Below are 27281 nucleotides of genomic sequence, written 5' to 3'. Positions count from 1 at the left end.
AAGAAACTAGCTGATGAACATAGTGGAGCATTTAACAGCTGAAGAGTCAGATATTTTACTCAGGAGATTGTAGAGACTAAACAGAGCTGAAAAGGTGACTAGAAACACGACTTCAAATAAGCAACTGTTTGCCAACAAAGTGGCCAAAAATTAGATATCACATATATAATAAAGCAAGACAGTGCTTATATAAATCAACCGAACCCATTTAATTCAATGGATGTCTGAGTTTGATTGTCTTGTCTGTGTGCAGCCAAACGTAAAAGCTACTTTCTCTCTGTCCTCAGGGGTTTCCAGGGGACTTTGGAGAGAGAGGACCACCTGGACCAGATGGAGAGCCCGTATGTTGCTCACAAACAGTCGCACACCTAAATACATAACCAATCCACATGCTCGCACACACACACACACAAGCACACAACCCCCCCACACGCACGCACAACTGAGTGCAGTGGTTTCACTCACACATGAACCCCCTGCTGTTTTAGTACTGACATCTTGGCAGCGCTGGTGAGTAAATCACCTGGAAGTCCAGCAGTTTGCCTCTGTTTTTCTCTTTCATATGACATTAGTTTTTTGCACCGGACAAGTTTTACTGCTGTATTTAATTTCATCCCATTCTGATAATTTTACTTGGCAATCGTTTTCAAAAACCTGCAGTATTTAGGAGGGAACAGTGAGCTGGCTTTTACATACAACCTTTTCCATTCACCAGTGTAACCTGCCACCAACACACACATACACACAGGCAGTATTATTAGAGGTGATATCCAAGAATAGTAAATGATGTAAGAGGATGTTGTTTTAAGTAATTGTTCCCAATTCAGAAACGACAGGTCAGCAAAGACTGTTGGCCAGCCTGTCCCATGTCTGCATGCACATGGAAGACCATCAAATTATTTGATATCAGCATTTTTACTTTTCCTGGATATTGTCCTTCTGACAAATGTAGCACCTCATCAGTTAGAGTGGTAAACTGAGATGAATGAAATGAAAACATAAACACATCAGCAAGCTGCTCTTTAACACTCTCATAAACGTAAAGCACGTTTATGTTTGAAGAAAGTCTTTGCTCAAACATCCCTGACTTTTCTAGAGTTTCAGTCTTGTAGTTCAGGGAACTGAATTCCTAATAAATTCTGTCTTAGCCCTGCTGCTTTTGTTTTTACTGATGTATGGCCTCAGCTTCCAAAATGTACTGGATGAATGCTTAACAAACAAGACCCTGCAGCTGTGCGAAGAGCTCTGTGATGCTGTACTTAGACACAACACCAGCATCCGAACATGCTCAAAGTAATGCTAATGTTTAGCAGGTATAATATTTACCATCTTAGATTAGCGGGTTAGCATGCTAACATTTGCTAATTGGTACCAAACACAAAGTACAGCTGAGGTTGATGGGAAAGTTATTCGTTTTGAGAGTATTTGGTCATAAACTTATAATAGTGGCGCTCAGTGAAATGTGAGGGGAACGTTTAAATAGTGATGCAGAGCAGTGATACTCAACTTAAGACCCAAATCTGGCCCACAACAGGGTGCCGGGTGGATTGCTGGATCATTTTTAAATAAAGTGCCAGAGTGCTTAAAAGTGCTGAGGAACCCTGGACCCCCTGACAGACGTCGGGTTAAACCCCAAATGCCCTCAAACCCTTGAAACACCCCTGTGTACACCTGACCTCTGCTTGGCTGCTGTGACTGGGTCCACCTCCTGGCAAAGATGAGTCAGAACAGCAAACTTTAAAAGGTTTAAAAGAGGCAATTCATTTATACTAATAAATATTAATGTTTGTTTACTGGCCTGGTCTCCTGTCATTTTGTCCACCCTTGGCAAAGCAAGTTGAGTTTCCCTGCGCTTGCATATAAGTCAAGGAATCATCAAAGTCATTAGGAGTCATCTTCTGAGGACCACGAACGTCTGCACAAAATTCTGTCTATCTCTTTCATTTTTGGGAGGGAGAACGAACCTGCAAATTTAAAAAAGCCTCAGTGGGATGATGGGCTCACATCCCCCTCCACCTTGACCTCAGACGCACACACACACGCACATGCACACAGCCCCCTCTCATAAGCTGTGATGAACACTGAGCCACTCTTCTGAGCATGTTTGTTTTAAAAAGAGCCAATAACCCCAGAAACTTGCTCCTTCTCCCTCTCCCTTCATCTCACTAACTCGCTCTCCTCCTCTCTCAACAGGGAGAGCTGGGAGCCCCCGGTCCAAACGGAGTTCTTGGACTTATTGTGAGTAGCAGTTTGTGTGTGTTTCTGTGTGTAGTTTGTGTGCTGTTCTCTTCGGTCTAAACATCCTATTTTCCCAGACACTTATTCCAAAAATACATAGCTGTAAAGGACTGTGTTTAAATGAAACACAATATACCTGCTTAATTGAAAAAACTCAATTAGCTCTCATCATCATTTACACTGCCAGCCACTTTGATGGAAAACTAACCACTCTCCATAGGTTCTTTACCACTGTAAACATATCTAAAATAGTCAAAGTGGATGGGTTTTGGAATCCAAGACGGAAGAGAAAGTTATTTTTCACCATAACTGTAAAAGCCAGAATTATGCATTTCCTTCTGCCCACTTCCTCTCATGACATACATGACAGGGATCCACTGATCAATCAAACAGACCTTAACGAGCCATCTTGTTTTCCTCTTGAATCTCTCTCTTATTAACTATTTTTGAACAGGAACTCCCCCCGCCCACCCATCACCTTGCCCTCCACGCCTGCCCGCCCTGACAGCCACATAATTGTGTCTGATTATAATGTGTCCCTGGTTTCTCTTGTCGTGTCCCGTCTTCATCCGTCGCTGCCGCTCCTCCCGGTCTATTCTAGGCCACCGGTGGTGGTAGTAGGCCTGTAATTGGAGGACTCTCTGATTACAGCTCTGCTCTGAGCTCCGTGTCCTCTGCATCCATCTGACCCGACAGCACACTGTACAGTGTGCACCAGCAGCAACTGAGCTGCACATCAAAGATATAAATATACAAACACCCTCCTCTGGGGACTGCAGGCCTCAACTTTGGGTGAAGGCAGGTCACTGCTGGAGAAGGGAACATTTTGTGTTTAGACAACTTATCAAAAGGGAAGTGGAGGGGCTTTCTGACCAGCAGTACTATTTTATTTTGTTGTTTCTATCTTTCTAAATTTCTTTTTTTTGTCTGTACTTTGGAGATCTACAACAGGTAGTAGTGTAATATATATTTTACACTCACTTCTTCTTCATATCCTGCTTTGAAATGGAAGTTGAAAAAGTTGTGGTGCTGGCCAGAATTGAACATGGGCGCCCCCTGTGGCATGCATTCATAACAAACCTAGAAATCTGAATTCAATTAAACACATTAGACAGTATAACATATTGTATTTCTTCATGCATGTCTGCAATTTGGACAGGTAAGCAGGAAATATGTGGCTGATAAGCACAGCCATAAAACAGATACGTTTGTTGTGTTTTTTAAGTAAATTACTCCAGTTGAGTCATGAATAAAACTTTTTTATGTTCAATAACTGGAATGCATTAAAGTTTCCCAGCTGAAGCAGATGAGATGTTTTAACCTTTTCAATCCTCAACACCAAACTCATTGACTTGGTGTGAGGGACATTTTTGCAGTTTAAAAATAACATCCTCTGCCGCACATACAGTTACTACAGTTTTCACAGAAAAACAAATATTTAACACACTGAGCCAAAGGCCACCCTGTAAGTCTTTGCAAACATTTAATGCAGAGCAGAAGAGAAAGAAAATAAGATAACCACTAGCAGCCTGTAATTCTGTGACACAATAGTCTCTCTTCCTCTCACTCTGACAAGAAAGCAGATGATCCAATCAAGTCTTTAATCGCTCTGTATGATCGTCCCTTACTGAATGAAATGAAACCCAGTTCTCCCTTGTCAATACGGCTTTTCTTCTGCTCTGGGCCGTGAATCCCAGCGCTGGTTCTTTTTCTCCAGTGGTGGAACAGATGTTACTTCGAGCATTTATTCGTTATATCCACATCATTCAGGCTTCAGATGAAACGCGATCTTGGCTTCAGACGGCAAGATCTCGTCTTTATCTTCTCGTATTTGGTCGTATATTATCATCCATTATTTTGTGTTGTGTGCAATGTGATGGCCGCATGGATAATCTGGAAGTGAGACAATGAGGCTTATTTTCACGTTTAATGAATGCCAAAGTGAAATGAATTGTACTCATTGTGTGTGTGTGTGTGTGTGTGTGTGTGTGTGTGTGTGTGTGTGTGTGTGTGTGTGTGTGTGTTTGTTTAATGAAAGTCAGGGGTCTGAGACATGTGTTCATCTGTACTGTGAATGATATCACTGAATCTGAATCTCTTATGTGTCCCTTCTTCTGGTGGCAGGGTGATATGGGACCTGTTGGAGAGATGGGCCTTCCAGGACCTAATGGATTGAAGGTAACACACACAGAAACTGTTACCTTCACTGTTGTAGCTTGTATTGTCTTGTTAACCAAGAGTTTGGAGACAGTTTTTGGTAGCCTTTATTCCCATATGGGTGAATTTTAGATGAGGTTTTGTTTTGGTGGTCCTTTTCTAACCCATCTGTTGGCGCTTGTTTCAGGGGGTGCCGGGAAATCCAGGAGAACCAGGACTGAAAGGTGATAAGGTGATCTGAATATTCCTGTTATTGGCCTGTGTTTGAGACAGCATGTAATGGATATGTACTCCTTTGCATCCTACTGTCACCATCTCTGTTCAACCTTTAGACATAGAGCATGCTCCCATTAGGTCCCACCTTGAAACACACAGATACAAACAGCTGATGTTTTTTTCATATACTCATTTAAAGCATGAGATGTGACAGGTTTCTCTAATTTTCACTAACATGAGTCCTTTTTGGGGGGTTTATTGATTTTTATTCTTCAATTAAGCTGGAAAAATATATTTAAAAGCATGAAAGTCTTGATTATTAAACCTTGTAATGGTCCAACCTCCCAGTGATTTCATTTTTTTCTTAAAAGGCATAGATAATGGATGTCAGAGAAAGGATCTGGCAAGAGTAAACATCTTATGGAGTCAAAAAAAGTTATATATTTATTAACTTTACAGCAGTCACAGTGAGGATAATAGTGAGGATCATTTTAATTTTCAAAGTTACTCGAGTTCTTTTAATGCTAATTAAAATGCAAATTTTTAAGCCACAAGTCTTACTAAGTTTTGATTTAGAAGGGCCAATGAGATTAATTACCTGTTATGGTGGAGAAACACTCAATAGCAATAGTATTTAATGAATTTATCAAAAAATAGAAAACTTACCAGTACTTGAGCAGTACTGCTGCCTTTTTTGGAAACCAGGAAGTGAGACAGGAGCCCATAGCATATAGCTAACCCCTTATATGCCTGATTAAATGATGTATTTGTAGAAATCTGAGTTGAGTCTGAGTTGACAAAATCTGGGACATCTTTAAAAGGCCAACTTTTTTACACACAAAAAAATAAAATAAAATAAAACCTTTACTTTTTTACACTGATCATTACGTACTTTTAACTGTTTGAAGGCTTTTAGCACATTCTAATTGTTTAACTTTGTGAATTCTGATCTGGGACAAGGGTGTTTTCTGACACAGGGTGGGATTTAGCAGCAGATCAAAATATTTTATATATCGTATTTATTTCATACATGTAAATCTTTTAAATATAATGTTTCACCCCAGAAACTGACTTAGTGTTTTGATAAACACTAAGTCAGTTTTGGCAGTCAACAAGGAGGCAGTCATAAAGAAATAGGTTGACATTTTGAGAAATATGCTTGTCTGATTTCTTTATGAGAGTTAGATGAGAAGATCGACACCACTCTCATGTCTGTCAGAAGAAGGTTAGCTTAGCATGAAGATTGAAAACAGGGGGAAGCAGCTAGCCTTGGCTCTGTCCAAACAAAATCTGCTTACCAGCAGCTCAGCAGCTCACTAAGTGGCACTCTATATCTTGTTTGATTTATTGGTTAGAAGAACTTCTATTTGTAGTTTTCATGGGGTGCGTGTGTGCGGGACTGTTTCTTGGCTGGGTGCAGCGACTTACTGGGGACTACTGGTTGCCTGGCAACCTCACAGTGACAACAAAACTTCAGGAAGTCACAGCACCTGGCAAAGAAATAGTCCAGCACATTGTGGTTTTTGTGCAAATTAAACAAACAAGATATGAAGTGTTAAATAATGAGCTTTAGAGGCATTGGTAGGCAGATTTTAAGCTTTGGACAGAGCCAGGCTAAGTGTTTCTAGTCTTCAAGCTAAGCTAAGCTAACCAGCTCTTGGCTCCAGCTCTATTTTTACTCTACAGACATGAGAGTGGCATTAAACATCTCGACTAACTCTCAGCAAGAAAGCACATAGAAGCAAGAAAACTAGAATATTAGAATGATAACAGGAGATTTGTAACAAGAACATTTGATTTTGCTCATCCAAGATCTTTAAGCAAGGTGATTCACAACTTAGTACAGCCAAATGCCACCTTGACAAGGCCAGTGTGGGCCAACTGCTTGAAGGAGAATCTCAAGAACTGATTGAACTCATAGATACAATCACAGATTTAAGCTCCCCTAAAATCACTCTGCATTAGCTGTAGTCAGTTGATGTTTCTCCCTCTACAACCGGACAATTGTGCTTTACAGTAATGAAACCTGATAGAGATAAGAGCATAAAGGAGATTTTCCAGATTCAAAAACAACAAAAAAGATCTGAGCAATAAAACTTGATTGTTCCACTTTAGTTACAGGAGCGTCTACTGACAGTTCTGAATAAAAGAATACATCAACATTATGCACTTTACACTTGTAAGGAGACTACACAGACCAGAGTTAAAATGATAAATTATCTGTAATTACTAACCTGTTAAACCTTGGCTCATTCTAAAAGATTTGTAGGGTGTACAGGATGGAATAACTGCCATCAGCCAGTGCCTTTCATTAGACAGATTGACGCCATATGAAGAATTTGGCTAGTGCAATGAACTAGTCTCTCTGTGTGTGAATGTTTATAATGCACAGTGAGCGGTAATTAGTAGTGTCTGTTGAAAAAGCTGCATTTAATTGGCAAAATAGGAAGTGACAATTCTCCCTAATGTTCTTCATTTCTCTTTGTTTCTGTCCATACTTCCTCCTGTTCACCTTGTCCGCCATCAGGGTGACATCGGGATTCCCGGAGAGCAAGGGGAGATCGGGTACATCGGAGACAAGGTAGATCATCCCTGCAGCACATATGTACATGTCATAAATGTTCACACACAGAACTGCACCTTTGCAGAATGACTTCACTGGATGTGTGCAGCTCAGTTTAGGGAAATTCTAATATAAACCCTCCTTACTTGTCTTTCTGTGTGTGTTGGCAAAATCTGACCCTTTTTGTAGAGAAGGAAATACTTATTGTCTACATTCTGTATGCAAAAGAACAGAGTGCTCCCGAGAGATAACAGACACACTGAGCAGAGTCATGCATGTCTAATGTCTGCTTCCCCAGAAAAGAAACCAGAGTTCTGCTTTTTGCTTCTGAATACTGTCTGACAGTCTGTCTCAGTTTTCATGTGTTGTGTTTGTATTGGACAGGGCACACAGGGGGCTCCAGGGTTACCAGGCATCCGTGGGAAACCAGGACCGCAGGTTAGCTCTGGCTTTAATGACCAGACATATATTAAATCGCTTAAATGTGGACGCAATGCTTTTTATGTAAAAGATCTTGGGATACATGTTTCTTTGTTTTCTTACTTTCTTGCTGAGTATTTCATTGAAGATCGACATCACTCACTTATGTGTCCGTTTAATTTAAGGCTACAGCCAGTAGATGGTTAGCTTAGCTTAGCATAAAGACCAGAAGCAAGGGGAAATAGTTAAGGGCCATCCACACCAAGTATGATGACTATAACAATAGTGATGTGAGCATCCACACTGATGAACAATTACGTTCTGGAAACAATGCCGCCATGCACACACTGCACACTCCAGCTGGATTTCAGTGTCAGTGTTCCTATCGTTCATTCAGTCGCTCATTATGCTGTGGATTCCGCCATCCACTTGAGTCAGAACAATTTTTAAAATCCATTTATCTATTATTTGTGGCCACTTGTCCTTGTCAGCGTCACGTGGGGGCTGGAGCCTATCCCAGTTGACATTGGACAAGAGGCTGGGTACACCCTGGACAGATCCAGACTATCACAGGGCTGACACATAGAGACAGACAACCATTAAAGCTCACATTCACACCCCAATTTGAAATTTCTAGTCATTATTATAATTATCATTCTTGGTGTGGAAGGAAGTTTAGCCTGGCTCTACCTGAGGGTGACAAAATCCACCTACCATCACCTCTAAAGCTCTAAAAGTATAGGCAGGGTAAAGATGTTCTCACAAAAGTCTTGGCAAGAAAGCGAATGACTGTATTGTGCAAAGTATTACATTAAGACTTTTTTTTGTCTTCTTCTTTTCTGTTTTCATTGTCACAGGGCAAGCAAGGGGATAGAGGCCCTACTGGTCCACCTGGTCCACCAGGCCCTGAGGTTTGTATTTACATGGCTGGATTGTATGTGTGATTCTATATTTCAGACACACAATAGAAATCTCTTTTTTTTTTGTAATTGACGATGACAGGGTTTCCCTGGTGACATGGGACCACCAGGAGAGAACGGTCTTGAAGGAGCAAAGGTGAGTAAACCATCATTGTGGCTAAGTAATCGATTAACTGGAGTATGTTCACAAACATAAGGGAGAACAAGACGGAGAGTCTGCACTCATCTTAGTACCTCTGCTAACATCAGCATGATAACACGCTCACAATGCTGATATTTAGCAGGGTAACAATGTTCACCATCCTACTTTAGTGTGCTAACGTTTGCTAATTAGCACTAAAAGCAAATTGCAGCTGAGGCTGAGGGAGTGTCATTAGTTTTGTAGGCATTTGGTCGTAAATCAAAGTGTGGGACAAAGTAATAATTTGACCTGATGATGATGTTGGAGGGAAAAGTCAGGCAATCACTAAAATCTTAAAGGTACACTTTGCAGGTATTGTTGGTTACTGATTTTTGCTAATTCCTGAGGGATGCATGCTGCTAAAATAGTAAAAAAAAAAAAAAAAAAAAAGAAAAGAAAAAAGAAAATACAGGCAAAGTGCAGACTCTATGCAGATAAACACATTGCCACACACTTTTAGGGGGTTTTAAGTGATGATTGAGAGGGATTACTCATTGTTCTTTGGGAAAATCCTGCATAGTATACCTTTATAGTTTCCTCCTGCTCTGTGAATGTTTGTACAAAATTTCATCATAATCCATCCAATAGTTGTTGAGATATTTTAGCGTGGACTCAAGTGGTGGGCCACGTCACTCGTGGTTATAACATCTGTTTAAATAGCACATTTACTTTTACACATTAGCATTAATATCACGGCTCTTTACCCCAATATAGGGAAAACCAGGGGCCAGAGGTTTACCGGGGCCACGAGGGGTGCCTGGCTTGGAGGTAAGACTATCAGACACTACCCACATCAGAGGGACCCCAAAGCTCTGAGAAGCATTAAAAGTTTTATGGCACAAGGCTTCTCTTTGCTGAGGGCTGCTTTATGTCCCCAAACATAATTCACACTAAGATCAATATCATCTGTTTCCAGGGAGATGAGGGCCCGATCGGACCACCAGGCCCAACAGGACTGGAGGTGAGTTATAAGATAAACACCTGGTGTTGCCTGGCTGGAGGAGAAGAAGGAGAGAGCTTAGCATAGCATGTGAGAAAATAACAGTTATGTGTGTTTAGTCATGGTGAAACACTGAGTCTGTTATGTAAGTTCTGTATCCTGTGCAGGACAATCATCTGTCATGTGCATCATTGTGGTTTCCATCCATATTCTTTGTGTACCTGTGGGGAAAAAAAATCAAAGAGAGAGCGAGAGAGGAAGGGATAAAAATATCGCTGAGTCTGTGGAAACCAAACAAAGCTAAATCTGTTTGCATGCTTTGCAGTGCAGCAAATTTACCGTTGTGTAGTTAGCAGAACAATGAAATCCATACATGTGGTGCAGCTCCACGTGAGTAAATGGAAAAAGCATTGGATGCGTCATATCAGCCTGCTGCGATCAATATATGGCTCACTCTAAAGCGTGTGTAACTTGCTTTAAATCCCAGCCCCCTATACAGTATACAGTATAATTTAATTGCTTCATTTCAATTGTGCATTCAGAAGTTTGTTGTTTCACAGTGAGAGTTAATCTGAAATTTATCCGAGGTAATAAAGTAGATCATGGATGAGGTTATGGATTTTTCTTGATTTGCTTGGAGAGAGGCTGTAGATATGTTTGGCTGGAGTTTTATGGAGGTCGTTACAGCTCAACCTGGGAGACAGTCCTCTCACAATGAAGGACTACATGCAATCCATATTCTTGGCCACCAGGGGGTGATAGCTGCCATCCCCATGTTTATAGGTGGCAAGATTTATAGCTGCTATAAAGTGCTAGATGTTAATGGGCCACTGCAGAAATAAAATATTTCTTGACTTTATTTCTTAAATGCTTCATTGAATGACAAAAGAAACCACTGTAATTACTGACGTACTTTCAACCCGACTTTTCTAACTTAAAAAAAAAAAACACTATTCCAGATCCTACCTGTTTTTCTCCATCAATTTATCTCTTTACGTCTACCTCCTCCCAGTCATCCTGTACTATCTTCACTCTAGCCCCCTCCACCCTCTGTCTCCAACCCACTCGTCTCATTCTCTAATGCCCTCTCTCCTCCATCTGAGGGGAAGTGGTGTATGACTCCTTCAGGAGCTGTGACTGATCTCTGGCCAGGTGCCACAGGTCCTCCTCCACCTCGTCCTCCTCCTCAGCCAGCTGTCTTTTAGCTTCACTGCTCTGCACCGAATGACACCCTCTCTTTACCCTCTGTCTCCTTTTTGTTACCCTCTCCCTTACCTTCTCAGTTGCTCCTCATCCCTCTTTCTTGATGCAGTTTCTATTCTTTCCCCAGGCTTTTGTTTCTTTTTGTGGTTAATGCGGTCACACGACATAAATCTATATCAGGTGACAGCCCATTTTAATTCTCATGTTGCTACAAGAATCGGCTTTTATTGTGTGCTTCTGAGTGAAATACAGCGTTAGCCTGTACTATCTTATGAAAGCTGCCAACCTTTCTGGATTAAAACTTTGGAATTGTTGAGTCACTCAGTCTTTAGGAGTTTGGCTTAGACATCTCTGACCTGGACTTATTGCTGGTAAAAAAACAAAAAAACAAAAGGCACTTAGCCCCCCTCTTAACCCTGGGAATTACTGTCTGCGCAAAAGGAACATTACAGTCATTGAAGACTTTCACAGCCTGCCAGAATGTACTGTCAGCATTACCTGTACACGCCACTGCACGTTTCAGCAGCATGCACAGCTGCGGCCTCCATCCCAGCTCTCTCCTCAAACTATCATCTCATAGGAAGCAGATCCTGTTTATTCATCGTGAATTTGTGATCAGTGTCAATGATGCGGGTAAACTTCTGTAATTCACCATTCATCCTCATCCTTTTTTCAGGGTAGAATGGGCAGAAAAGGATTTCCTGGGAAGGTTGGGCCAGAGGGAGTGAAGGTAAACAAAGTCAATACTCACTCCTGATTTGTCTCTCTTTTTCTAAAAATATAAAATATTTATAAAATTATTCAGAAAACTGACAAGTAATCAATTTGTTCCTTCAGGGAGAGACTGGTGTCACAGGAATAGTTGGAGCCATGGGAGAAAGAGTAAGAAATGCTGACATAGCCACATCCGTTTTCCCAGTGTCCATTTGTCCATCCAACACTGAGTGTGTGTATTTCAGGGTTTGGTGGGTTTCATCGGACCTGTTGGAGAGGCAGGACTGGCTGGAGAGAAGGTGAATTCTTACTTCCTTGTAAATGTATTCATTTAAAGGGACAGTACACCCTAAAATCAAACTACATCATTTTCCCTCCTAGCTGTAGTGCTATTTATCAGTCTAGATTGTTTTGGTGTGAGGTACTGAGTGCTGGAGATATCAGCTGTAGAGATGTCTGCCTTCTCTAAGATATTATGGAACTCAATGGCACTCAGCTTGTGGTGTTCAAAGTGGCAAAAATACATGTGAAAAACTCAACAGCAACGCCTCTTTCCAGAAATCATGACCTGGTTACCCAAGGTAATCCACAGACCTTAGTTAGTTCCTACTCAAAACTGCTCACAAGAAAGTCTGTGGAGTAACTGGGTCATAATTTCTGGAAAAAAACATTGCTGTTGAGTTTTTGTAATGTTTTTAAAATGTATTTATATATTTGACACTTTGAGCACCACAAGCCTAGTGACATCTAGTTCCATTACTTTAAAGAGAAGGCAGACATTTTTCCCTACCACCTGACAGCTCACACCAAACAATCTAGATTGATAAATAGCTCTACAGGTAAGAGAAAAAAATATGTATTTTTTGATTTTAGGGTGAACTGACCCTTTAAATCCCCACAAGGTGACTTTGAAGACTGAACGTTGTGCTAATGTATCTTTAGGGGGATCGAGGGGAGATGGGCCATCCCGGGCCACCTGGAGAAAAGGGATCAACGGTAAGACACAATGAGCAAGACAGAGTGGAGGGATTTATATTTTATAACATGTAAAAAGGATCAAATATGAGCGTACGCATGATTTTCTGGAAGCGATTTTATTGAGAAAATCCTAAGAAATGGTCATCTTAACCTAAACTGCGTGTGTTATTCCCACGGGAATAAATCATAAGAATATGCCAGAGCGGGAAAGGCAGTACATCACCTCATGGACGATTACAGACAATGATTTCTAAGTAATGGTCTAGCACTTGGCAGGAGGCCTTTAGCTGGGAAAACTCATGACTGTTTTAAACAAAGAAGAAAATAGTTTAAGTGGATCATGTCCACTGATATACGTCCTCGATGATATTTAATGGCCACAGGAAGTGCTGACTTCTCAGTCTGAAACACCAAATGCTACTGGGATCAGCTGAAAAGAATTAGAAATGGAAAAAGCTTATGACTCATTTTCAGACATTGATTTCTATTTTTTCTTCAGTTTTTTTCTTTAGTTTTTTCACCTGAGCGCCCGTAAAGGTGTTGTGTTCCGTAGGCCTTACTCTGCCGCTGTCACACACCTACCACACAGAGCAAGTGGCCTCTCTGTCATGTTGTGTCTATATCTGATATGGACTGGCTAATGTATACTGTATGACCGGCTGGAGCAGATAAAAAATGTAGTCATCATTCTTGCTGAAACAGAGAGAAGTTTCCTGCTGGCCGAGAGCCAGTTGGATTTCTCTCGGGACATAACCACACACAAACACACACACTCTCTCACACACTCATAAGGAAGTTCTCCGTTGTCCCACTCTCTCAGCTGCAAAACAGAAACAGACCCTCTGGAAAAGACTGCATCATACAAAGTGAAGGGAGCTGACCAGCAGACGTCTATAGCTGCTAACAGAGAGCTCACACAGCAGGCATTTATGATTTCTTTTCCCGTGGATGCGTGAGATCAGAGCCGTCTACTGTGCTGTGGGTTTACATATTGGATAGGTTTTATTGCACTCAGCTGATCTGAGTGGTCTGACTGAAAATAGTCCCTATTACATAGTTATGCTTTTACAAATGGTCCGGCCAAAAAAATGAGGTCCAATAAAGGAGAAAGAAAAGCAGCCAAAAGCTGTATGTTTTCAGATATAAAATCATCTCCTCAGGCTGTCTGTTTTTCTCTTTTCCCCATTGTCTCTTATTGTTACAGTAGATTTGCTCTCCAGTGTGCTGAGCGTTTCTGCAGATGTACGTTTGTACTGTAGACTGTATATAAAGATGGACAACGTGTCTCCACGTCCTCCCAGAGTCCAAGAATGAAGCCAAAATATCCCAGATATGAGCACTGCCATTCATGTGGAGCCAGAGTCTGCACAGTAGCAATTGGGAGGTGGAGTTGTGGTATCGAGTTCCCGTCTATACATCCACCTGACCCAATTGTGAGCAGCGCCATTGATTACGAGCATACTAGCATCAAATGTCTACGCAAAACCAAACTTATCAAAAAAAGGAACATTTGAACATACATCAGCCCAACTACCTAAATTAACAGAATCTGTCTTTGGACAAAAATTATTTGTTGTGTACTTTTAGTTAGCCCCATGTCTCATTCGCTAACATGTAGGGAGCAGGGTTTATGACCTATACTATAACTAGTCACTAGGGGGCAATCAAAATATTTTGCCCTCACTTTTTGGGAGTTGGCATTCCTTCCATCTTTATTATACAGCCACGGGTTTGTACTTTCGTTACTGTTACTGCGTGTGCATGTTTATTTAGCGTTTGTGTCTAAAACCTGTAAAATAAAGTCCCATTTGAAGGTTTAAGGTATCATAGTTTAATTTATATAAAAATATTTTGTGTCAGTTCTAATCTATGTGCTGCATGTGTGTTTGTCTGTATACATATAATAGGGTCACCCAGGGACACCAGGTGAGACCGGGCCTACTGGACCACCAGGAAGACCAGTAAGTCACCACTCTTTTGCCCGTTTTGCTTTTTTCTCCCTTCTGTTCACTTAATTATTTTTGCAGATGACAGTGTACTGTCAATGAACTGTGTGATAATAAATATGTAGTTTTTTTCCCGAGGCTTAGAGTAGCAAAGATGGCTGTATCAGAGAAAACTGACCAAAAAAAATAATAGCTAGAAGGTTAACAGATGAACAAAGATGTCTTTGAGTAACTGTGGTATCTTTTTAGATGGCAGTTGTGTCAACAAGTCACAGTCTGCAGCAAAGGTTTCTCTGAGCATTATGAGAGCTGACAGCCTCCTGCTGAACCTGCATTACCCTCCTGTCAGTCAAAAGCGCAACACCTATAACCAATTAGAAGCTGCCCTTGCCTTCTCTTGCTCTGTCCTTGCCACGGTCAGGTTTGACAGAGTGTGGGCTGAGCACTGGTCGAAGGTGGGGGCCACTGAGCCACCAAAACAAACATAAATATGGGGCTCTGGGGTGCAGCAGGACAGGATTCCAGAGCAAGCCCTTTAATTGGTGTGAATGACAGATCTAACGACAAACTCCATAGTGTGTTCCCGAGGTCAGGCTGCCCCCCTGGGTCAACAACCAAGGGGCTCTGTGCTCTGTCAGTGTAAACCTTCACTTTATCTCTCCTTCCCTTTTCTCCTCTTTATTCCCCTTTTCTTTGTTCGTCAGGGCCCTTCTGGGGCAGTTGGGCCAGCCGGTACCAGAGGACCCAAAGGCTTACGGGTACGTTTAAAGAAGCCTCACACCTGTTGTTTTTGCAGCTTAGCTGTTGACTGATGTTCTGCAGTCAGTGTATCATAGTTCTCCACCTCATACAGTTTGTAAAAGAGCGTGGACACACATCACTTTGCTGTTTTTGTGCATGCTGTAGTGTGTGAATGTGTGTATGTGGGAGCCATGTGCTACTGCCGTTGGAAAAACCGTAGTGGGTGAACATAATGAAGTGATATGGAACTGCCTCTGAACTGAGGTCATGTGTGTTTAATGGACATGCGCGCTTGCATAACGGGCTCTCGGGTTCAGAGTTAAAGCTTGAGTTTGTTCCATCCTGTCAGAAGTCAGGGCTCATTATAACTGCTGGAAAAGCTCCAGTGATGTAAAACAAACAGCTCTTTTTTTTTATTCCATAAAAATGGAACAATGACTACTGGTTGAAGGAAGGACCCGCTGTCAATCCAGCTACATGACATATGTCGTGGAAAATGTGATTGTGGCTACTCTGGAGCTCGCTTTGCAGATAAATTTAGTAAACTGGGGAAAGGTGATTTATGGGAGGATTAGCAAAGCAAAGATTTTGAATCATTCTGGGATAGCAGATGGTTTCAAACTCATAAAACACCATTCAGAAAAACCACAATAGCAGCTTTTAGACTTAGAATCAGCTTTGGAACAGAAGTCATTTTTCATTTCTCCCAAAAGTGCTCAAGTTTTGAAAGGACTGTTAGTTTATGTTAAAAATTAAACTTTTATTTTACAATTATTCATCACATCACAGCGATATACAGTCATTTAGACATCTAATGTATGAAATCCTCAAATGTGCTTGCTTCACATTAGCACTACACTGACAACACATTATGTCTGTACTGTACATTACTGTATTTTGCATTTTCAGCTCTAATATGAGAGCACATATGATAATAAAGGAACTTGAAGGAATACATTACCCCCACAACTGACCATATGTATATCAGTTAGTCACTTGCATGCCACTGGTAAACAGAGAATGCAAATATTGTGAGAGTTCTTAATGAACAGAAGTCAAAATAACTGAAAACATCCCTTAATAAACTCTCACACAACTCCTTCAGTATAAACAAGTCACATTTATTCTGTCCTATGCTGAGTACTTCCCAAAAAAGACAGACCTTTCCAACGGGGACTAAACTAGAAGTGCAACTTATTGCCTCTCTATTCAAAGCCAAACTCCGTTGACAAAAGCAGTAATTTTACATCACATGAACATGGCAGCTGCTGGTCTGCAGCTGCCTCGATCAGTTTGTTTGTTTGTGTTACTGTGTGACTTTGGTATTTTAAAGAGTAAGTTTGGGTTCATCAAAGTCACACATTAACACAAACATACTACCAATTAAGGCAGTGGTACACCAGCAGCTTTAGTGTTCAGTAGGGAAAAATTATTGTTTTTGTCAATGGAGTCTGGCTTTGAAGAGAGTAGCAATAAGTTTCACTTTTAGTTCAGTTTCCCCCATCAGACAAGGCTGTCTGTTTGGGAAGTACTGAGTGTACGACTGGGTAAATGAGACTTGGATTATACTGCACAAGTTTTGTGAGAGTTTGTAAACAGATGTTTTGGTATAGTTTCACTGTTGTTAAATGCAGAAACCTATGACTTCAATCATCAAGATTTTTCTTCATATTTAGATTAGGCATACAAGAAAAACGTTTTCTTCCCATATTCAGTGTAACACAGGGTGAGTAATTGGTTTGCAAGTGGTCATTTGGGGGTAGAGTATCCCATTTACATAATGAAAATTGAAATCATTGATGAAATTCTGACTGGTCAATCACAGGTTAAGTAAAAGCTTTAATTATGGCTGCATTCCATTTTGGTGGCTCACCAGCGCTCAATTGGCACAGCAAATGAAACAGTCAGTGTCATTAGATACATTGGTGCTTTTCATTTTTAAACATGTTTAACAGTTTTCTGTGGAAAAGAAGTTTGTCAGCATAAATGTAAAATAACCAAAGAGCCATCAACAAAAAGAAGATGAATATACAGTAGATACATAGGCCAGTTATCACCTGAGATTTAGCAAAATCTTTTTTAGTCTCAATAAAAGTGAAATCATATACAACCCCAGAATATTTTGCAAGACATGAAAACAAGAAGATGTCAGTTGTAATTTTAGATGGCTAAATATCACCAGCAACATAACACCTGTAGAACAACATACAGTGAATTAATTCTCGTTGAGCGAGGATATTCAAGTGGACACTAAGAAGTTAATGACAGTAACGGTGATAACTGTAACTATGGAAGTGTTGCAGAACGAAGTAAAATGTTTTTTGGGGGGGGTCAGCTGTCACACCTCAGCTTCTACTGGCGATGTAATAATATCCTCCGTCCTTTCTGTGCTCTCTTCAGAAGGCAGCCTTTTTCAGAGGATTTTAAAAGATGTCTTTTATCGCTGTGGTCCACTAAGCCAGCTGGAAAGTGGGATAAATTGGCTTGAACTTTTCTATCTGAGGCGTCCATGGGAGATGGGCCTCGCTGTGGTTGGCCTGGACACACCCTCATGTCTCAAGCTGTGTTTTCAATTAATACTGCTGTCAGCAGCTTCCAGTGCCTGTAAATCTGCCTGCTGCTTCATGACTTATGTTGGGTAGTCCAAGCTGAGAAACCTGAGTGTTGCAAGCCAGGAGACAAAGATGGTTCCCTCACAGACAGTAAATGTGTGCAGCCACAGACACACGCTGACGTCTCATCCCCAGCCCCCAACCACCACACAAGCTGAGTCTGCACACGAGATGACACAGGTTGTAGAGTTTAAGTTTTTATCCGTTATTTGCCTGGTCAAACAAATTTCCATTTAATGTAACAAGTAAACAAAAAAACAGAACTTCATTTAAGAGATGCTAAGGGCTAATCTGCTCACTGAGTCTATAAGAACCAACACACTATAAAGTCTAAGCTAAGACAGTTTCAGACGTCCATGAAGGTTTGTGTCATTCATAAGGTTATTTGAACTCTGAATAAAACAAGTGGTGCCCCAAGAAATTTTTCATAAATGTGACCAGATGGGGCAACTGAAAATCTTTGGGTGGCACACCAAAACCCAAAACCATAACTGATTTTCAGGAATTCTGTTGCAGTATAAAGGCTGCTTGAAAACTACATCAATATGAGAGCTGCACACTGATATACTTTGGTTTCCATATTTTACAGTAGTGTTAGTAATTATCTGATGTGCATAGACTAATACCAGTACAGTTAAAGTTTTGAGATCCGAAACAACTCTGCTGAAGTGTCTGTGTAATATGCATGTGTTAAGTGATTCATTGTTCCTCACAAAGGCTAGTTGCCCTTTTCCCTACAGGTCCTTCCACTCAAAAATGTGATTTTCTTCTGTTTATGTCACCTAAAATGTCTGACCTTGACTGTACTGGCTTCTATCTTTACATTTGTCCACTGAAAGGGGTGATGTTTGTGCACTTCCCTAAAATCTTGAGCTAGATTAGGTGCGTCATAAATAAAGCCAATCGCTGTCTACTATCTAACATTATTTGACAGGGAAACAGACTGTGACACAGCTGTGGCAAAGTAATCTGAAATCTCCAGCACAGAGCGGACCTATTACACGTAACATAAAAACATCAGCCAGACAGAGTGTATCTTTCTACAAATGTTGTTTAGACATCGAGTACATAATTGCATAATAACAATCTGACAATGTGAACACACCATGACATTGCAGCAGATATTATTGTATCTTTCACAACCACTAACGTTGTGTCAGCCACTGCAAGCTTTACATGCAAGCTAGACTCACAAGTCAGTCTTTAGACGCTTTGCTTAACTAAATCAGAAGGCGGAGATCTCTGATTGTCTGGTGGCGAGACTATGTGCAAGCTAACATACTATATAAACAAACGGGAGATGCTTACTGCACTTGCCATTCACACACATCTGCTCGTCGCCAAATTTAAAGCACAAAAGACTCCTCATCTGAGTCTGGGTCTGGAGGCTTCAATATATGTGGCTGCATCTCTCAGATGTTTCCAGCCATCTTGATCTGCACTGCTTTTTTCACCGGTCAACTTAGCGCAAGTCTGCCATGTTAAACAAAATATTAATCACAGCAGAGTATTTTTACATTTTTAAAAATATGTCTGGGGGAACGTTAAAAAGACAAATAAACAGCTTTGATTCGAAGGAGTACATTGATTGTAAGGAAACAACATTTACTGGGAACGAGCCTACTCAAATTTAAAAACACAACACAGATGTCTCCAATTATATTAGATTATTTTGCGAGGAGGGGCCAGTGGAGGGCAGTGATTGTATCCTGGTTGCCGTGGCCCCCCCGGCCACCCCTTGGTGGTGCCACTCAATAAAAAAAAAACAACAACAACCATATTCCTAAATGACTTTATACAATCTTTACATAGACTTAAACATCATGTCTTTTAAATGTTAGTTACTTGCCTTGAGGCACAAAGTCTGAATGTTAACAACAATGCAACATCTGGCCTCATTCTCAGAAACATTAGCACTGGAAGTTGGAAATATTGTTGAGTCAGAGAGCAGAGATAAAAGTGCATGTTGGCATCAGACCAGTGAGGAAGCTGGAGCCACTATCATCTCTGTTTTTCTATGTTCATGTTTTATTTTCTTGTATGAAAGCCTTGTGGATTCAAATTTGTGGATGTCAGCCATGAGGAGTCACCAGTGTGACGAATCGTGCTTTGTATCTAATAACTCCACACGACGCCTGACCTACAAATCCCCATTTAATGTTTTCCATATTGAAGAGCATATTAATCTCATCATCCCTTCCTCTCGGCGCTTAATGTTGAGCTAGTTGAAATAGATGTTTTTGATTGTTTTGAAACCGTGCTCCTTTTTCCACCTTTTGTTTGAAACTTGTGTTACAAATCAATGCAGGTAATTAACTTTGAATCATAATATTTGAGTAAATGTGCCTTTCCGTGGCCTGGTCAGGTGAAATATTTTCCCTAAACATCCATCAGTTAATCCAGCTATGTAAACTCAAGCAGTGGGTAGGCAGGTACCCCAGACAGGAATGTTAATGAGCACTGCTTATCCAGCTCTGTGTATAATAGGCTTACAGCACTTCAGCTAGCGGCGTTCTCCACGGGCCAAACTCCCACTGTGCCCAGTCATCGACTACTCACACAGCAAGGCAGCCTGTGTGGCTCTCTCTTGGGATATAATAATAACATGATAATCCTGAGAAAATCACTTGTTATTTAGAGTTACTTTTAGCTAACCCTAACCCTTAGAGTATCACATTAAAGGATCTTCACAGCGTCAGTGAGCCAGCATCACTGTATAGATGAGAAAGTTGTGCAGGTGCAGGTGCAGAGCAGATGGACCGTATTGGTCCACTGCCTGGCTCCCATTTATTAACACTGCTCACTGGACTAGCAGGCCTCTAAGCACTTTAGATTGATTATGTTTGACAGTTGCAACCATGTAATATAAACAGTCAGACTGTTTTGACAGTGTGTGTGTGTGTGTATGTGTGTTACATTGTGAACGGTATGTATCTATGTGTGCCCAGACTTTGTGCCCTGATCATTAAAATAATGCAAGTCATAGACCAGTAACTTGCACTGCCATGCGTAACACCCTACAGAGAGACCTGTAGCTATTTCTACACTCTCCCTCTCTCCACACATCCACCTCTACACACATACTTCCTTATTTATCCTAATAAGTGTAGTTTACAGGCCCTCACTCTGCCTCTGACATGGGGGTATTAAGGGCATCACACACACTATACAAAGATGTTTATTTACAGTACTTTGCGGCAGTCTGGCTGTGTTACAGTGACCTCTGTTGGTGAAGTGACAGCTGTCTTGTGTTACAGGGAGCGATTGGGCCTGACGGACCAACAGGAGAGATGGGGTTAGAGGGCAAGCCGGTAAGAAATCTGACATGGTTGTGTGCATTTATTGGAATTTCGTTGTTGATATACAAAACAAGACATCTTCACACTGTCAAACTGTGCAGACACAAGAGTAATGACCATAAATTAGCATTTAATCGTGCTCTAATGCTTCCTCCTGCATGCATAATGGATTCTTAAGACGGAAAATGTATTTGTTCACCAAAAATAGTAAGCTGCACATCTTCTCCAACTGGGACATACAGTAAACTGACATTTCTCAGTGCGCGGCTATCTCTCATCCTTCCCTCTCTCCACAGGGTGCTGATGGTCCTCCAGGAAAAATAGGTTTCCCTGGACCACAGGTGGGGTACTTCTCTTCTTTTCCATTCCTTAATCTCATATATTTTTGGTACTTATGTTCCCCTGGAGAGGTGAAGCATCAGAGTGATTTACAAGACCTACATGGTACCAACAGCGTGGAGGCCCACAGTCAGATACAACATATGACTTTGGAGGAGAGATCTGTCCTTGGAAGGTTTCTACAGGCTGTGGGTCAGATTTACATCCATGACTGCACTGAATGCACTGCCCTGTGGTGCGATTAGAGAATATTTACTCAGCCTGCTATTAAACTCCACTTCTGGACTTTATTTGAGCATAAATTGCCGAAAATTTGAATGCAGCATCAGCACATTAACTCATGGGCAAATAGAAAGAGACAGAGAAACACATGGGATGACAAAAATAAGCGAAAAGATTTTATATAAAAAATTCTGAAAGGTTTTACAGTAGTTTATCAAACAAGTGCACTTGCCATCGCTCAGTGAAAATCAAGGTCAAGTTAAGCTTTAGTGACCACACTGCCACAACTCCTCTCTCCCCTCTTTGCGTTGTGCTGTGCCATGGTCAGATATTGTACTAATGTATTATTGTTACATAAATAACATGTCTTTATCCTGTCTGACATATTATTCCTTTTACTATGTCCCCACAGGGAAAGATCGGAGAGCCAGGGGACACTGGGCCTAAAGGTTTTCCTGTGAGTTCACTATTCTAATACATAGATATAATGTACATATACTACTTAAGAGACTTAAAGGAATAGTTCACCCCCCAAATAACCATTTGTATATCAATTAATTACCCCATGATACACTGAATTTGTGAAGAAAACTTTGATTTTCTTGTATGCCTGCGGTGAATAAAGAATCCAAAAGCGGAGAAAATTCTTGATGAATTGAAGTCATAGGGGTCCACATTTAACAACAGCAAAACTATATCGAAATATCCATTAACAAAGTCTCACACAACTTGTGCAGTGTAATCCCAAGTCTCATTTATCCAGTCGTATGTCCAGTACTCCTCAACCAGACAGATCGTGATGGCGAACTGAACTGAAAGTGAAACTTAACAATGCTCTCTTCAAAGCCAGACTCCATTAACAAAAGCAGTTCTTTTGCCTCACTGAACACCAGAGCAGCAGGATTATACTACACGAGTGGTGTGAGAGTTTGTAAAAAAAAAAAAAAGTTTAAAAAAAGTTTTGATATAGTGTTACTGTTGTGTAACACTGACCCCCATAACTTAAATTCATCAAGAATTTTCTCAATTTTTTGGATTTTTCTTTCACCATGGAGGCATGCAAAAAACTAAGTTTTCTTCATAAATATAATGTAACCCAGGGTGAGTAATTTAGATACAAATGGTCAATTGAGGGGTGAAGTATTCCTTTAATGCACACATGGACCCCAGAACAACAAGCTTTAAAGTCTGCATACAGTTTAATGTCTGTGAATGCTGTATAATAGTTTATATTGTTTTGTTATAAATGCATATTCAAATCTAGACCTACGCTGTTATGTGAGCTATATTATGTTGCTGACGGATGCATGTAGTGTTTTATGAATGTGAGATATGTGCGGGCATCTACATGTATTCTGAACTCACTGACCCTTCTGTCTCCAGGGTATCCAAGGGCCCTCAGGGCCTCCCGGGGACAAGGGAATGCCAGGCGAGCCGGTATGACCCTCCAACCACCTGTCCATCCTTTGATATATTTCTCTTCTTTTCCCTTATTTTCTCTACATCTTTACAACAGACATATCTTAACATGCTCACCCACCTCAGTCTCTTTCCCTGTCTCCTTCTGTTTTCTTTGTTTAGGCCCAGTCTCTTACAGTATTCTCTCTCAAGCTCATCGAACTTTTCCCCTCCTTTCTTCATAATCATACTTACAGTACTAGTTTTATTAGATTCTCTCTGGCAACAAACAGCCCCCTGGTTCTCTCTGCCCAGCCCTTTGCGCTCCAAAATATCTCAGCCAGGGGGAAGTTTTACGAGACATGTTTTAGTAGTTATTAAAAATATATTCCCTTATATTAAATATTTCCTCTAGAGCAGCCAGAGGCTTGTCTCATCCTTCACACATCTGCTGTATAGTGGCAGGAGAGTGAACTGCAGGCATGCAGGGTGACTGACGGAATAGAGTTGTTATTAAAAAAAGAAACAGCTTTAAGAGAACTGCTAAATTGCTGATCTTGCAGGGAAAATATATGTGATTATTGCCATGACCGATAAAGTATTTACTGCAAAAGACTTGCTGTCCTTCTTGTGGTTTTATATGATGCACACTAAAACAAAAATGATTCATCAGCACTTTTAAAGAGAGGCACCCATTCCTTTTTTTCTCTGATACAAATGAATAACAGGCAAATATTTTCCTGTTTTCAATTAACTAAACATGGATTTCTAGCTATTACTATCTCACTGTTACCCACCATTACTATCTTATTAAGCCAGCTGAGCAGTTTGAGTGAGCAGCTGAGTGTTTATACCTACAACAGAAACAGAGGTGGAACTTGGATTTCAGTGTTGGGGGTCTACTTAGTTTCATTTAAATTTTCACCTATTCTTTGGATTTAGTTCAACTTTGCACTAATAATGATCTGATACCCTTCATCTCAAAGCCATATCAATATTAAAATATGTATTTACAAATGTATTTATTTACAAAACTAAAGCCCAGAGGCTTTTAAATAAAAAAAACATGACCCAATTGCCCAATTTTTCATGGACGCAACCCACATACTCAGCTCTGCTGCTCATCCCACAAATGCATGTTCCTTACACATGTGGCACCATTTAAAAGGGAAATAAACAGGCTTTCCAACAGTTTAAGATTTATTGCCAAGAAGCATTGTTACACCAAAGAAATAATCTACCAAACACAAATTTCCTTACTTTTTGTGCTTAGTTTATATGATGGTATGTTGGCACCAGGTGGCGACCTCCAAGGCTGAAAATGACATCAATGCAGAAGTGCCAAAAACTGCAGTTTATCAAATGGCCACTTGAGGCTGCCTCCAAATTGGATTAAATCCCTACAGACCCCCATGTTAAATGTTAAGACTTTAAAACAGAAATAAACGTGTTTACAAGCTGGTACATAGAATGGTTTTGGTCTCTATAGCTAATTCTAACTTTCATGACAACTGTACGAAGGGTGAATTTTTATATAACTGACCCGTTTACATTTTATTAAGGCCCAAAGTTACACAGATATAAGGGTGTGGCTGGTTTGAGTGACTGGCTGTCTGTGAGTGATCACTTCATTCTACGAGTCACATCCACGACTCGCTCTTCTGCATTTTCACTATCTCGTTCAAATTATAGTCACTTCTAACTCAAAAAAAAAAAAGATGGTGACAGCTGAAATGCTGAACTCGAGGCTTCAAAACAGGAGTCCAAAATCCTATAGGTGACAGAGATGGTAGTTATGTCTATTGTTTTAAATAAGCTGATAATAAAGAGTTAGTCACAATAGGATGACAAAATGGAGTTTCGCAGCCGACCTTCTATAAATGTGAATCCCCCCTCATATATACATTGTTCAAAATCACCTTTTTTCCTCCTAATCATTTTTCCATTGTCTCATGTATTGTGTTGCACAGCTGCTTTTACAAATACACTTCTGAGCCCTGTTGATAACTATCTTTGAAATATTACGTATTAAAGACCACACAGGTGACTTTAGTTATACCATCACTATTGTTTGGACTGGAGTAAAGTCAACCAGGGAGCAAGCATTATTCATATGCGTTGAAATTAAGAAGTATTCATGGCAAAGTCTAAAAGTTTTTGAAGTCTAATTAGTGACACACTAAGTCATTGTACTCAGAGCCAAACTGTGTGCAGATGGTTTACTGATGTATCTGCTGTTGGCTCATCTGCAATCAACATTAGCCAGAGATTTCCTATTTTTTGTCTTTAATAAAGAAGATTTGATGTTGATAAGCATGAAATAACCCCAGTTGGTTTTTAGTCATTCAAGTTTTTGTGTTGCCATCTCATAGGGACCACCTGGGCCTCCAGGGACTTTGGGACTGTTGGGAGAAATTGGTCAAAAGGTGAGAAATCTTGCAAAAACACGCCTGCACACACATTTAGACGCATGCATGCATGCATATTCCATGTGGATAAGGTTACTGGCGTTAATCCGCACACATTCACACAAAGGACATTGTGAAGGCTAAATGATTAAATATGTGACATCTGTTGTTCACCCTACCCCAGCAAATCAGTAACGCTCTCTGATTGAAGGAAATCTGTCCAATTACACTAATTAACCCACATTACAAAGGTGTCTACTTTCTCTTTCTCTCCCATTACAATCCATAATGGAACTCACCCCTGACATATCGTACATATCTAATGCCAAAGACTCATAAGTCCTTAATTTTCATCCAAAATCATTCTACTTTTTTCTATCTTCCATCCTCTATGTATTTATAAAGGGTCCTCCAGGCAAGGTGGGGGAACCAGGACTGCCGGGCGAGCCAGGGGAGAAGGTAAGACAATATATTGTTGCAGTTTTTACATTGCAGGATATAAATATACCTTAGAATGTAAACTATTGCATGCCTAATCTGATCAAAGACAGGTTTAAAACTACATTGATTAATATCAGATAAATAAATGATGCTCATGTTTTTGCATCCATGTGTGTCAGGGAGCCATCGGACCTGCTGGGAACATCGGAGAGCAGGGACTAATGGGACAGAGGGTGCGTTGAACTATCCAATACTCTGCATTCCTAACAGATGGAGCCATTCATTTCATTAACTTTTATATGTGTATGATAACAGGGAGAGCCAGGCCTAGAGGGAGAAGCTGGTCCAGCTGGTCCGGATGGAACCAAGGTGACGTGTTACCCTAAATATACCTCATGTTGTGTTATTAGGATATTATGAAGACAACAACTCCAAATGCTGCCATGTTCTGTACTAGTAATTTTAACTTTAATAGATGTTTTTATGTGTGTCTGCTCAGGGTGAAAAAGGCGACATGGGTCAAGAGGGCGACAACGGAGAAAAAGGTGAAATTGGGCTAAAGGGAAAGGAAGGCCCACCTGGAAGTCCTGGACTCACTGGCGTTAGAGTAAGTGGTCTGTCCAATTTCAACACACATTTTTTGCTTTAACTTGTCATAATGAAGTAAATGTTGATTGCACAATGTAATGGCTATAGAATAATGACATCATCAGCATTTAGACTGGTTCTCTATTAGCCTTGCTTTCAATTTGCAATTATATCTGCCACTGCATATGATCTCCTGGGAAATGAAGGCTCAATTTTGCCCAACCAAAACAGGAAGAGTTTTTGTTTTCCAAAGTAGCTATCATATCAGTTTAAGTTCTTTGCAGTTTCTATCAACAATGGAAATGGCGTATAGTGGAACAACCGAAGTAACTATGGAAAACAAAATGCAGTGTGTCCTGTGTTGGGCGGGATGTTGTAAAGTTGTCGTTTTCCACTTTAAGCTGTTTCCTAATTTTGCTTTCTCTCTGAAGGGCCCAGAAGGGAAACCTGGCAAAATCGGGGAAAGAGGCAAACAAGGGTCAAAGGTATTAAAGTCAAATACTCTCTGATGGCAGTTTAATCCCTCAGAAACCAAACGTATACACGCGCAGTGACATAGAAATGCTGTGTGTTTAGCTGTTCTGTAACTTATTCTTTGTGAATGTTTAGGGTGCAAAAGGTCAACAAGGTCACCTTGGGGAGACTGGGACAGTGGGGAAGACTGGACCACCAGGTTTTGTTGGGCCGAAGGGGTCCAGAGGAACCATCGGACACGTGGTAAAGTGGAACAGTAATTATATACATGTTTATCATTCAT

At 40.6% G+C, this 27281-nt stretch overlaps 1 protein-coding gene across 1 annotated transcript in view; it reads left to right on the top strand.

The window, feature by feature from the left end:
* col27a1a (collagen, type XXVII, alpha 1a) overlaps positions 1–27281 on the top strand; it is an 86323-nt gene that overhangs the window by 48101 nt on the left and 10941 nt on the right. The window contains exons 13-39 of the mRNA XM_049603397.1: positions 288–341; positions 2194–2238; positions 4363–4416; positions 4583–4627; positions 7139–7192; positions 7559–7612; positions 8452–8505; positions 8597–8650; positions 9410–9463; positions 9612–9656; positions 11515–11568; positions 11676–11720; positions 11798–11851; positions 12495–12548; positions 14438–14491; positions 15181–15234; positions 21087–21140; positions 21425–21469; positions 22102–22146; positions 23073–23126; positions 25460–25513; positions 25901–25954; positions 26116–26169; positions 26252–26305; positions 26436–26543; positions 26956–27009; positions 27134–27241. Coding sequence (XP_049459354.1) covers positions 288–341; positions 2194–2238; positions 4363–4416; positions 4583–4627; positions 7139–7192; positions 7559–7612; positions 8452–8505; positions 8597–8650; positions 9410–9463; positions 9612–9656; positions 11515–11568; positions 11676–11720; positions 11798–11851; positions 12495–12548; positions 14438–14491; positions 15181–15234; positions 21087–21140; positions 21425–21469; positions 22102–22146; positions 23073–23126; positions 25460–25513; positions 25901–25954; positions 26116–26169; positions 26252–26305; positions 26436–26543; positions 26956–27009; positions 27134–27241 — 1512 coding nt within the window. The remainder of the gene's footprint in view (positions 1–287; positions 342–2193; positions 2239–4362; positions 4417–4582; positions 4628–7138; positions 7193–7558; positions 7613–8451; positions 8506–8596; positions 8651–9409; positions 9464–9611; positions 9657–11514; positions 11569–11675; positions 11721–11797; positions 11852–12494; positions 12549–14437; positions 14492–15180; positions 15235–21086; positions 21141–21424; positions 21470–22101; positions 22147–23072; positions 23127–25459; positions 25514–25900; positions 25955–26115; positions 26170–26251; positions 26306–26435; positions 26544–26955; positions 27010–27133; positions 27242–27281) is intronic.

The sequence above is a fragment of the Epinephelus fuscoguttatus genome, linkage group LG18 (assembly GCF_011397635.1).
Source record: "Epinephelus fuscoguttatus linkage group LG18, E.fuscoguttatus.final_Chr_v1".
Taxonomy (NCBI): domain Eukaryota; kingdom Metazoa; phylum Chordata; class Actinopteri; order Perciformes; family Serranidae; genus Epinephelus; species Epinephelus fuscoguttatus.
Note: the sequence above shows the minus strand (reverse complement) of the source record. Positions and strands in the feature narration are given on the sequence as shown.